Here is a 13,437-nt window from a genome sequence, read left to right on the forward strand (position 1 = left end):
AACTGAAGAAAAAACACCTTAAAAAAACAGCCTAACCCAAATGGCAAAAGAGGTCCAAAAAGCCAATGAGGAGAAAAATGCCCTAAAAAGAAAAATTGGCCAAATGGAAAAGGAAGTCCAAAAGATTACTGAAGAAAATACTTCCCTCAAAATTAGAATAGAGCAATTGGAAGACAGTGACTTTATGAGAAATCAAGACACTGTAAAACAAATCCAAAAGAATGAAAAATTAGAAAACAATGTGAAATATCTTATTGGAAAAACAACTGACCTGGAAAATAGAGAAGAGAGAATTTAAAAATTATTGGACTATCTGAAAGCCATGATCAAAATAAGAGCCTAGATATCATCTTTCAAGAAATTATCAAGGAAAACTGCCCTGATATTTTAGAACCAGAGGGCAAAATAGAAATTGAAAGAATCCACAGATCTCCTCCTGAAAGAGATCCCCAAAGGAAAACTCCTAGGAATATTGTAGCCAAATTCCAGAGTTCCCAGGTCAAGGAGAAAATCTTACAAGCTGCCAGAAGGAAACAATTCAAGTACTGTGGAAACACAATCAGGATAACACAAGATTTAGCAGCTTCTACATTAAAGAACCACAGGGCATGGAATATAATATTCCGGAGGGGCAAAGGAGATAGGATTACAACCAAGAATCACCTACCCAGCAAAACTGAGTATAATCCTTCAGGGGAAAAAATAGTCATTCAGTGAAATAGAGGACTTTCAAGCATTCCTGATGAAAAGATCAGAGCTAAACAGACAATTTGACTTTCAAATACAGGACTCCAGTGGAACATGAAGAGGTAAACAGGAAAGAGGAATCATAAGAGACTTACTAAGATTGAATTGTTTACATTCCTGCAAGGAAAGATGATATTTGTAACTCATGAGGACTTTGTTAGTATTAGGGTAGTTGAAGGAAAATGTATATATGTATATATAGATAGATAGAGGCCACAGGGTGAGTTGAAGATTAAGGGGTCATATCTGGAGAAGACAATTAAGGGATGAGAGAGGATGATACTGGGAGAAGAAAGGGAGAGGTAGAATGGGGTAAATTATCTCACAAAAAAAAACGGAAAAGAAAAGTCTCTCACAGTGGAGGGGAAACAGGGGAAAGTGAGAGGGAATGAGGGAATCTTATTCTCATAGCATTTGGCTTAAGGAGAGAATAACATACACATTCAATTGGGTATGGAAATCTGTCTTACCCTACAGGAAAATAGGGGGAGAAGGGGACAAGAGAGCAGGGGTGTGATAGAGAGGAGGGCAGATTGGGAAAGAGGGCAATCAGAAGCAAATACTTCTGAGGAGGGACAGGGTCAAAAGTATAAATGGGAAGGCAGGATAGGATTAAGGGAAATAGAGTTAGTTTTTCACAACATGTCTACTAAGGAAGTGTTTTGCATAACTGCACATGTACAACCTATATTGAGTTGCTTGCCTTTTCAATGAGGGTGTGTGGGAAGGGAGGAAGGGAGAAAATTTGGAACTCAAAGTTTTAAAAACACATGTCTTTAAAAAAATGTTTTCACATGCAACTGGGAAATAAGAAATACAGGAAATGGGGTACAGAAGTCTATCCTGCTCTACAGGGAAATAGAAGGGGAAGGGGATAAGAGAAGGGAGAGGGGAGAGATAGAAGAGAAGGCAGACTAGGGGAAGGGGTATTCAGAATGCATGCCATCTTGGGGTGCAGGGAAGGGTGAGAAATTTGAAACTCAAAAACTTGTGGAAGTGAATATTGAAAATTAAAAATAAATAAATTTATATTTAAAAAAAAAGGAAAATAAAGAAGGGAATAACATAATCAGTTAGGTATAGAAATCTAAATTGCCCTGTAGGCAGTAGGAGGGAAAGGGGGAAAGAAAAGGGAGGGGGGAAAGAAGGGAGGGAAGAAGAAGTAAGAGTAAAGGGGAAGAAAAGGGAAAGGGATAATAAAAGGGAGGAGGGACTGAAGGAGGCGGTGGTCAAAAGCAAACCACTAGTGAAGGGGGGAAAGGAAAAAGGAGAAAGAAAAGCATAAATGGGGGGAAAGGATGGAGAAAAAGACACGATAGTAATCATAACTGTGAATGTGAATGGGATGAACTCTCCCATAAAATGGAAATGGATTGCAGAATGGATTAAAAACCATAATCCTACAATATATTGTTATCTATTATTTGATAAATCCAAAGACCCCAGCATCTGGGGATAAGAAAACATTCTTGGATCTAAGACATCTCCAGAGGCCTAGTGATGGAAAGTGCTATTCACATCCAAAGAAAGAACTATGGAAGTTGAATCGCTATCCTTTTTTTTTCTCTTCTCTTAAGTTTTGTTTCCACTTTCTGATAGTTCCTCCTATTGGTTTTAATTTTTACTTACAACTTCACTAATGTGAAAATATGTTTAATAGGAATGTAAATGTATAGCCTGTATCACAGTGTGTGCCATCTTGGGGAGGTTGGTGGGGGGAAGGGGGAGAAAAATTTTAAACTCAGAAGCATATGGAAGTGATTGTTGATCAAAATAAATTAATAAAATAAATTAAAAAAAAGAAATATGAAGGATGAATGTAAATGGGAAATGAATGCAGTTAGGAGGAAGAGTTGGGGAAAGCCTCAACTAACATGGTTTCCATGGTGATAGAAAGGAATGATATGTGAGAGATAGTGTGCAATTAAATAAGAAAACTAGCATTCATATAGCACCTACTATGTGCCAGGCAATGTGTTAAGTGCTCATAACAACCCTGAGAGGTAGGTGCTATTTTTATCCCCACTTTAAAGTCAAGGAAACTGATGCAAACAAAGGCAAAGTGAGTGACCCAGGGCCATATAGGTAGTTAGTATTTGAGGTTGGCTTTGAACTTGGGTCTTCCTAACTCAAGACCCAGTATTCAATCCAGCATCCCATCTAGGGTAAATGTTTTATGCTCCTCTAGAGCAAGCCAGAAGCTTCAAAATGCACTGAGTCTCTACAGGTTCATATAGATTGGTATCAGTTTCTCATTAGGCTGACTTCTTCTGTTGTAACATCACTATTTGCTAAAATCTCCATGGCTCCTTCCAAATGGAACCTTCCCTTATAACAAAGAAAACCAAATAAAGAGACATCATTCCATACAATGAAGTCTTCTGACAATGTCTACAACATTTTGAACTAGTTGTCCTCTGCTATGAGGTGGGAGGTATGTTTCAACACTGATTTTCATTTTTTAGATACTCATTGGCTGCCTTTTCACCACATTGTATTATTATGTATATCAAGCCAATGTTTTTAGAGTGATTATGGATTTCATTGAGAAGGTCTTGTAGTATTTTAAAGCTCAACATAGTCTATGAAATGTCAGCCACAAATCTGGAGAATCTCTCAATCTGTAAGGAATTCCTGGTTTGTTTGTTTGTTTTTAATTTTTCATGGGACATCTTCCACAGGAATAGCAAGTACTTTTCTATATATCAACTCTGCATGAAGGAAGATTTCTGATCCTGGGAATCATTCATAATCAAGATAAAGAAAATTCATTCTTTGAGATTGCACTTATTCTGACATATCCACTTTAACCTCTGTGTGTGATATTTGTTAAATTATTGTACTAAATCTACACAGACATAATTATATCATTCCTTCACTGTCTTAGCTTTCTCTAGAGATTATTCAGGAAGAATTTCTCCTTTTCATTCTCTTAATAACCGCTGAATGAATGAAATGTTCTCTCTCTTCTACCAATTGGAGTATACTTGATACAGCTTCCAATAACAGACCCTTCAGCTACTGGAAAGACATGAATTCTGCTATATATTCACTGTCTATAACTGCACCAGTGAGTTTCTACTTTCCTTTCTGATGTGGAAGAAGAGCCTGTAGAGCTATGTGTAGACCTCAAACATTAAAGGAATCAAACCTAATTTCAACAGTATGTTTTCTGGTTTACTTAGTAGAAGTCCATTCAAAAGAAAATTATGATCTTTAGATTCTGCCTTTAGGTATCAAAAGCTTACGTGCTCTATAAATCTCTCCATCAAATTCCATTCTTCAACTACACCATGTCAGATTAGTCACTTTGTTGTGTAAATTAGCTTTATCCTCAATAAAGAAGTCTTTATCATTGATCCCCTTCACCATCCTCCTTTGTGCTTCACTTCCCACTTTTGTACATTCCTTTATAGTAATACATGAAGGGCTGATAAACTATGGTTCCATATTTCTAGCATATTTAGATATCTAGCATATTCACATTCAAGAGGAACCTAGTAACATAGTCTACCTCATGGGCCAATAGCTGCCCTGCTATCTTCAGCTTCCACTGTAGCTCCCTATGCCACTATTTAGTCAATTCTGAATGTGGGGAGGGAAAAGAGTAGCATCTGGGGTTATCCAACCACCCATAGTCTGGGGCTGACACTCATAGGAGTCAGACAGAAAACTGAAACAATGGCTGTAGAGGTGGTGAGAGGTCTTGTCCTTCCATTTAACTTCAATTTCTTTATGTCCTCTAGTTTCAATCACAACAAGGATAGCAATATGTGTATTACGCAATTCCACAGTAAAAAAAAATGCTTGCTAAGAGTACTAACAATGATGATTTGTAGGCAGTTTAAGAACTGTTTGATTCTTAGCAGCTACTGGTGCCCTACGTGCCATTTTCCTACTGTTGCTGTAGAAGTGGAGGGGCCTACTCAGTCCCCTTTTGCATTTTTATCTCTTGATCTCCACCATCCAAAAACTCATCACCTGATGGCCAGTCTTCTGAATCTCACCATATTTAGAAACAATGGCCTATAGAATACAGAGAAAGTTTGTCTCCAGGACTTTCCTCAAAGTCTTTCCAGGTCAGCAGGACCTTTCTGAGCATGTGCTCTGCTGTCCTAATCTTCAAGGAACCCAAATATTCAAGAATCCTTCAAGAGTAGGACTTTTATTGAGACAGTATTTGTCTTTATGTTATTAACTCATAGGGTGAGGCCTGGTGGATATGTGGCCAGAAAATCTAAAAATATGGTATTAGAAGAAATTTCCAGTAGAAAAGCAATCAGAAATGAAGTCACAAGATCTAATATTATAATTCAAATTTTTATATATGCACATAATTCAAATTATATAAACTCAATGATCAATAGCTATTTAGGCCTAAGCACACCGACCTTGTGACATAATACCACACTAGGTTGACGGTGCTGTAGTTCACATTCTAGTTACAAAATTCAATCTGTGGTATTTTCTAAAACTCTGTTTATGGTAAATATCTAAATGCAGTTTTCACTGTAATATAACATTATTGCATATTCCTGAAGGCATCAAACAATTAGCAAAGCTAATATTAAATAATTAAAATCTAGGCTTCCCACATAGGTACTAAATAATGCATTTGCACACTGTCTGCTATTTCTTATTCATATGGATTATGTTATACTGTTGTGTTCCCTAGGGGCACCTGGATGTCTCTGGAAAAGCTCAGGCTCTCAGCACCTCAGAAGTTGCTCATCTTCACCGGCAGGTAAGTTATTCAAGCATAAGAAAGCTCAGCTGTTCCAATCTACTCAGCTGATCAAAAGGACATCGTTTCAGTGTCAGTGGTTTAATAAACTATCATCTTCTTGGTAAGTTACTAGATATTGTCAATTAAGAAGACCACTGATAGAAACTTTAAATGAGAGCCTGGGGCATGGTTTTGGTGCCACATTTTCATATTGCCTCTCAGGACTAACAGGAGATCTGGTATTTGTACCTTATATTCATCTGCTACCTTTTGTCACATGTACAATTAGTGTATGTCATCCATAATTGCACTCTTCCCCTTAATCTAATCAAATCTGCTTTGTTTCCATATTTATTAATTTACTCCTTTAGAATGATAAATTATGTTTCTATACCAGGTGTGATAGTTCTTACCCAAATAACACGTCTAGCTTAAAAACAAAACAAAACAAAAAGAAAAACCCTCTATTCCTTCTCCATTCAGCTTTCTTCTAATTATACTAGGGCAAGTAAAAAAAGCAAGCTACACAATACATTCACAGGGTACACATGTATCCTGGAGTCTTATTATATCTTATAATGTTGAAAACACTGCTTACCATACCAGGAACAACACTTTTTCCCACTATCTGAAACTAAGTTATAATATACTACTCTACTGCTAAATGTCCCCTAAGAGTCAACTACATGAAATATTCCTTCCTAAGATAAATCTGTTAAAATATGGCTATGTTTGAAACCACCATTAACATCCCCAATGCCATCAGTGATACCAGTGCAATTTCAACTACTGTCATCAGCTTTTCTTTTGAGTAAATATTTTTTCCCTTTATTCTCAAGGCTGGATTAAGTATGTAGCAGTAACAACATTTTGACTATATTGCTATTTTGAAGGTAGACATAACTAATCTACCAGCCTGGAGACTTGAGACTTTGGAGCTAATTAGAGAAGAGGAATATGAAATTAAGTGTTTTACTTTACAAGAAAATCAGAGAATAGTTTATATACTCTTTTGACCCAGATAAGGCTTCATTTTATCACCCTAATCTGCTTTGTGAGAAAATCGAGCATAGCTTCTAACTGTGCACAGTACTACAGAAAAAGTAGGAGTTTCTCTGACCTTCTTGCATTAGCAACAAATTTCCACATACAAATCCACTGGGGTAGTTTTTATGTGACAGGCCTGATGCAGGTGCTTTAAGACCTGATCCCTCCCAATTTACAGCAACTACCTGCAGACCTATCCCAAATAGCTGAGAGCCAGGCAACTTGCTGCAAATCTCATCAATCCTCTTACCTTTCCAGGAAGGCCAATGAGGAGGGGTAGGTCATAGGAGAGTGTGTAAACAGGACACCTCACTAAAAAAATGGTGTACTTTGTTTGAGGCTAAAGCTCCTCTTCTGACTTAGAGATGGAAAAACACCAGCTATTAGAAGCTGCTCAGCTGAGTCCAAGGAGCTGAACTTCATGTAGGAGAAAAGGTGAGGGAGATGAAGGAGCAGTGCATCCTGTGGAGATTTGCTCAGTTCCACATCGTGCAACTGAATAAAAGCTGCTCACAAGTGGAATAGTGGGTGGGGTCAGTGACATGACCTATCAGTTATCCTTGGCAGACAAAAGACCAACTTCCTTTGTTCGATAATCAAAATTTCCCCACCTTTTTGTCTTCCCTTTAATATCTTATGATTACTTAAATTTTTGGATGGCAAAAGTCATATTTTCTACATTACAAAATATAATTTTACATTAAAAATACCATATTTCTCTAAAATATCCTACTAATTGTACATACTAATTTTGTATTATTCTTTTTCAGCCTATATGCACTTACACATACATATATGTGCAATCTAATGTAGGAGACAACATAATACAAACAAATATATACAAAGCAAACTCTCTATATAGGATAAATATAAAATAATTAACAAAGGGAAGGCACTAGAATTAAGGGGTTTTGGAAAAGGCTTCTTGTAGAAGATAGGATTTTAGTTGGGGGATGAAAGAAGCCAGAGAGGTCAGTAACTGGAGCAGAGGAGGAGGAGTACTCTGGGCACTGGCCAGCAGAAAAACATACTCTAGCAGAGAGATGGATTGTCTTGTTCTTAAAAAAGTTAGAAGGCCAATGTCACTGGGTCAAAGACTACAGTGAGGAGTAATATTTGAGAAGATTAGAAAGGTGGAGGGGGAAATCGATTTTAAAGGGGTTTGAATATCAAGCAAAGAATTCTGTATTTTATCCTGGAGGCAACAGGGAGCCACTGGAGTTTATTGAATAGAAGAGAAGTGATCAGACCTGTTCTTTAGGAAAATCACGTTAGTTGTTGAATGGAGGATGGAACAGAGTAGGGAGATACTTGAGGCAGACAGACCCACAGTGTCAGAGGAGAGAAGGGGGATATGTTAAAGATATTTTGCAAAGGTTTAATCTATAGGTGTTGGCAACATATTGGGCATGGGAGGGGAAAAGATAGTGAGCCATCTAGGATGACTTCCAGGGTACACCCCTAAGGGAGTAGGAGGATGTTGTTGCCCTCTACAGTAAGAGGGAAAGTGTGTGGGGGGGAATAAGGAGTTCCATTTGGGACATATTGAGTTTAAGATGTCTTCTGGACAGCCAGTCCAGACATCTAGATGTCTGAAAGGCAGTTGGAGATGTGAGATCAGAAGTGAGCAGAGCATTTGGGGTAGGACAGGTGGATTTGATAATCATTAGCACAGAGATAGGAATTAGGTCCATGGTGAGCTGATGAGATCACTAAGTGAAATAATACAGAGGATGAAGGGAAGAGGGCCCTTCCCTCGAAATGCAGTATTCTGCTGCAGTGCCTGTGATCACAATGGCACAGGAAGTTCTAATGAGGCAGATAGATCAACAATCAGCAATCTACAGATAGGTCTGTAATTTAGAGTCATAGCATTACTGGGAGTATTAACTAGATAATTGACCAGGGTTACATGATCAGTTCATGTCAAAGGTGGAACTTAACCCTAGGTCTTCCTGACCTTTATTAGTCAGTTCTTTATTCACTCTGGCATGCTGACTCTTATAGCAGCTGTATCTAATCTATATAGCTATGCTGCAATTTAAAGCCATGCCATTTTGTTCTTTCATCACTGTATGTGAACACAGTTAATTACTATGCCGTATAGAGGAGAATTTCAAGTAATGGATGACCACTATTAAGTCATCCCTCCAATTTCTTTGCTGTAGCCTCAGTACTTCAGTTTTCTTTTGCTCCTTTTCACAAATTTAGTTTTTTCAACCCTTTAACTTTTGCATCTGACCATACCCTGAACCTTATCTCTTTCCATAGCTTTCTTTCCATAGCTTTTCTATCTGGTTATGATAAGGGATTGAACAGTACTGGATATAATTGGAGATTCCCTCACCATTGCTTTATGTTTATCTGTTTAAATAACTGTCCCATATATTAAGTTGTGGCCATCTTGTCATCTGACTTCTGATCTTTCACATAATTCACTATTCCTTACAGAGTATACAGGACCATCTTCAGTCATCCAGATCTATATCTGGCCACTGGACCCAGATGGCTCCAGAGGAGACAGTGAGGCTGGTGACTTTGCACAGTCCTCCCTCACTTAAATCAAATTTACTTGCATGTCATGGCATCACCTCCCTGATCTCATGGTCCTCTTTCAGAATGAAGGACAAACCAACAACAACAACCACAACCACAACAACAACAATTTTCCTTATGGAGTTTTCATCATTGCATTTTTATGTGTAATCTGTTGTCCTGTCTCCTCCTTCCCCTTACCCCTACATAATTATGTCACATAAGCAAACATCCATGAGATCAAGCAGTTACAATAGAACCTGATTTGCTAAAAATTTCTTTGCATCTGTCGATATTAATTAATACAACAGTAACACTGAACTCACCCTTGCTGTGAAAGTGGCATCATTGATGGAATGCATGTGACCGTAGAGGGATTGAGCACAGCAACCCTAAGAGAATAGCAACAACAACAACAACAACAACAAGAGAACATTAAATTTTAGTCAAATAAGATCATATTTGTAGTAAATTCAAGCATAGGAAAAAAACTAATAAAAGAGATGCAGGATTTTTTAATGGTAAAGAAAAATCAAAGATCAGACCAATTACCACCAATTATCCCCAATTACTAATTAAAGAGTATACTACTGAGAACATTTGCCAGTGCGAAACAGATCTCATTTTCTGTTTCATTATTTTGATGTTATTCTCCTCCCTTCTGCAGCCATGACAGAATACTGTTGAGATGCCTCATCCTTTAACCAGCAGTCAATAGAAGAGTTATTAAGCAGTAGGGGGCCCTGAAACATTCCAAAATGAGAGTCAGAAATTTGACCATAGATGGATTTCAGGGTCACTTCATGTTGGGACTCATACACAAAGTTAATTCTTTGACTGATTTGGAGACTGACCCACAATCTGTACAGAAAATATTAGCATGCTATAACTGAGATACTATTTTGGTGGGTATTATCAGGAAGTACGGATTCATTCCAACTGCTTCCTCTACTTGCATTTATTTCCTTATATTTCCTCAGACTTAACTAGATACAAGCTGTAAGAGCAATTACAATATCTACAAATTGAGACATTATAGATTTAAGAGCAACAGATATCCCAGAATTTATGGAGAATTATTCAAAGTCATCTGAAAACAAAGATTACATTTTTGGGAATCTCAGTCATAGAAGATTATAGAGCTGACCACATATTAGAGACATGTTACTTATTCATTGCTTTTGCAATAGATTTCACTAAAAGTTAAACCATAGCTTTCTCCATTGAGACTGAGTTTGAATGATTAATTCTTTGATAAAGAATATGAAATTTCCTCCCAGAATTTGAATTTCATAAAAATTTGACAAGTCATTTCTGGCATCATCTCAGTATTGCTCAACAATCATTATTTCTTGGTCTTCTTAAAACTTCAAAACAGTTATGCTGAGGATTTCAAATTCTGAAATCCCCAGAAGTAGAAATAAATGAGTTCCAAAGACAACAAAGGCTAACACCTACAAAACGTATAATTAGTTTTTGAAAAGCTATCTTAGTAAATTATCTTGTTAATTATCTATGAGAATTAGAGTCTGAAATAGTAATGTATAACTGTACATGTAAAGTTGAATGCTAAATTTTTTAGCAAACTTGAAATTTGCGTATTTTTGGTCTTTTACATGTCTTAAATCTCAATTTCACCACTGCATTAATATATCCTTCTACATGGAATACTTTTATAAATTAAGGACCTCAAAAGTATTTATTTAATTGGTAAGGAAAATTTAGTTTCCAGACAAATCCTAAATGCCAAGTTTTAATTCAAAGTGAACCTCTAACGCTCACTTGAAAAGCCTTGGAAATAGGGGGTTATAATAGAAATGCTGACAGGCAACATTAGTGCCACTATACAAAACCTGACTCAAAGATGAATGTTTCATGAATTAGGAAAAACTGAAAAAGGTTTTCTATTTCAGCTTTGTTCCTAAGATGAAAGTGAATCTCTTCTTTTTTGTTGCACACTGAACTTGGGTTATTAATATTTCAATGTCGACTGCCTTAACCAGAGGCAAATCCAAACAAGAACATGAACATTTGGGATTGTTTCTTTGGTGAATTCCTATCAGAGTTGTTATCTTTTAAAATGGCAGGATTTTTTTAAGAATGAGGATTGAAAACATATGGCTATTTATTCTCCTTATTAAATTTGTAGATTTATGAATAGCTTAAAATGCAATTACACTCAATTTCCATTTTTATATGAATATCACATCTGCCAATGAGGTAACACCCTCACATGTCACACTCATTGGTGTAAAGTGAGCAAGCTCACTGAGAAACTTTCAGATTACCAAAGAAATATAAGATCCATTTCTAAGATTCATCCCTTAATTAAACACATACACACATACACACTCACACATACACACACACATACACACACACACACACACACACACACACACATACCACTTTGTTTTTAATGAAGGGATGAGCAGGAGTAAGTAAGTAGTAAATTAACAAATGCAGTTGGGTGGATCACTGCCCTAAACCTTGAAAGTCAAACCTGAATATTACATTTCCAACAATATTATATTTAGAGAATATCCAGGGGGAGGGGAGGTACTCATGGATTCTGTGCTATGGAGCAGCTACTTTGGTAGGCAAATTCATTCATTCAAAGATTTATTTGGTACCTGTGTGCAGGGTACTATGTTACATGCACTGCAGATAAAAATGTTGGTGAATTGGTCTAACTTTTCCAAAGCCACAAGATAATAAATAACAGAGCAAGGATAGGAAGTCAGATGCTTTTATTTGAAACATAGAGCTTTCTTTAATTATGCCTGAACTTAGGCTGTCATACAGGTGTTACTATGACCTGGTGCTCAGGCCTCATATCCCAGTTCAATCATTTAATTTAAATTTTTTTAAATTAATTTATTTTGATTTATCAACCATCACTTCCATAAGCTTTTGAGTTTTAATTTTTTCTCCCCCTTCCTCCCTACCTCCCTCCCCAAGAGGGCATGCAATCTGATATAGGCTATACATATATATTCCTATTAAACATATTTTCACATTAGTGATGTTATAAGTAAGAAACAGAACCAATAGGAAGAACCACCAGAAAGGGGAAACAAAACACAACAGAAGAGAAAAATACCAAATAGTATGCTTTGATCTGCATTCAAACTCCATAGTTCTTTCTTTGGATGTGCATAGCATTTTTCATCATGAGGCCTTTGGAGATGTCTTAGATCCTTGTATTGCTGAAAAGGGTTAAGTCTATCAACATTAGTTACTGCACAATGTGGCTGTTACTGTGTACAACGGTCTCTTGGTTCTGCTCACTTCACTCAGTATCAGTCCACACAAGTCTTTCCAGGTTTTTCTGAAGTCTGCCTGTTCATCATTTCTTATAGCACAATAGTATTCCATTACATTCACATACCACAACTTGTTTAGCCATTCCTTAACTGATGGGCATCCTCTTAATTTCCAATTTTTTGCCACCACAAAAAAAGCTACTATAACTATGTTTTGTCCATGTGGGTCCTTTTCCCATTTGTATGTTTTCTTTGGAATATAGCCCTAGAAGTAATAGTCCTGGGTCAAAGGGTATGCACATTTTTATAGCCCTTTGGGCATAATTCCAGATTGCTCTCCAAAATGTTTGGATCATTTCACAACTCCACCAACAATGCATTACTGTTCCAATTTTCCCACATCTTCTCCATCATTTATCATTTTCCTGTTCTGTCATGTTGGCCAATCTGATAGCTTTGATGTGGTACCTCAGAGTCGTTTTGATTTGCATTTCTCTAATCAATAGTGATTTAGAGCATTTTTCCATATGGCTATAGATGGCATTAATAACTTAAATCTTTAGAACTCTGCCTGACTGTTCCAGTTCAAGTAAATATTTTCAATTTTCTCTGAATTCCCCCAAATTGTCTTTTCTTTTGATGTAGTGTTATTCTATTATATTCACATACATGGAAATTTCCAGCCATTCCCTATTTCACAAATACCTTCTCTGTTTTCAGTAACTCGCTATTATAAAAATGTAGTTATAATTATTTTGGTATATATGAGAACTTTTTGTCTGTTCTCTTTTTTTTTCTCCTTGAACAATATGACCAATAGTGAGATCATTGGATCTAAGGAAGTGATCATTTTAATGATTTTCCTAGCAAAATTTCAAATTATTTTCTAAAACAACTGAATCAATTCACAGCTACGCCAACACTGTAATACTGCTTGTATTTTCAAGCCCTTCTAACACTAAGTCCTCATTTTATCATCTTCACCAATCCAAATTGTTTTAACTTGCATATCCCTTATTAGTTATTTGGAGCATTTTTATATGGTTGCTAATAAGATCGCATTTCTTCTTTTGAGAAAAGACTTTTGACCACTTACCTGTTGAGTAATGGCTATTG

General features: G+C 36.6%; 1 protein-coding gene and 1 pseudogene across 1 annotated transcript in view; both read right to left on the reverse strand.

The window, feature by feature from the left end:
- Positions 1-13,437, reverse strand: part of SPAG16 (sperm associated antigen 16) — a 1,202,663-nt gene that overhangs the window by 366,604 nt on the left and 822,622 nt on the right. Inside the window, exon 14 of the mRNA XM_078147281.1 lies at positions 9,382-9,447. Coding sequence (XP_078003407.1) covers positions 9,382-9,447 — 66 coding nt within the window. The remainder of the gene's footprint in view (positions 1-9,381; positions 9,448-13,437) is intronic.
- Positions 3,490-4,638, reverse strand: LOC110223302 (actin-related protein 3 pseudogene; annotated as a pseudogene).

This window comes from Phascolarctos cinereus, unplaced genomic scaffold (assembly GCF_003287225.1).
Source record: "Phascolarctos cinereus isolate Bilbo 61053 unplaced genomic scaffold, phaCin_HiC Scaffold_7;HRSCAF=346, whole genome shotgun sequence".
Lineage (NCBI taxonomy): Eukaryota > Metazoa > Chordata > Mammalia > Diprotodontia > Phascolarctidae > Phascolarctos > Phascolarctos cinereus.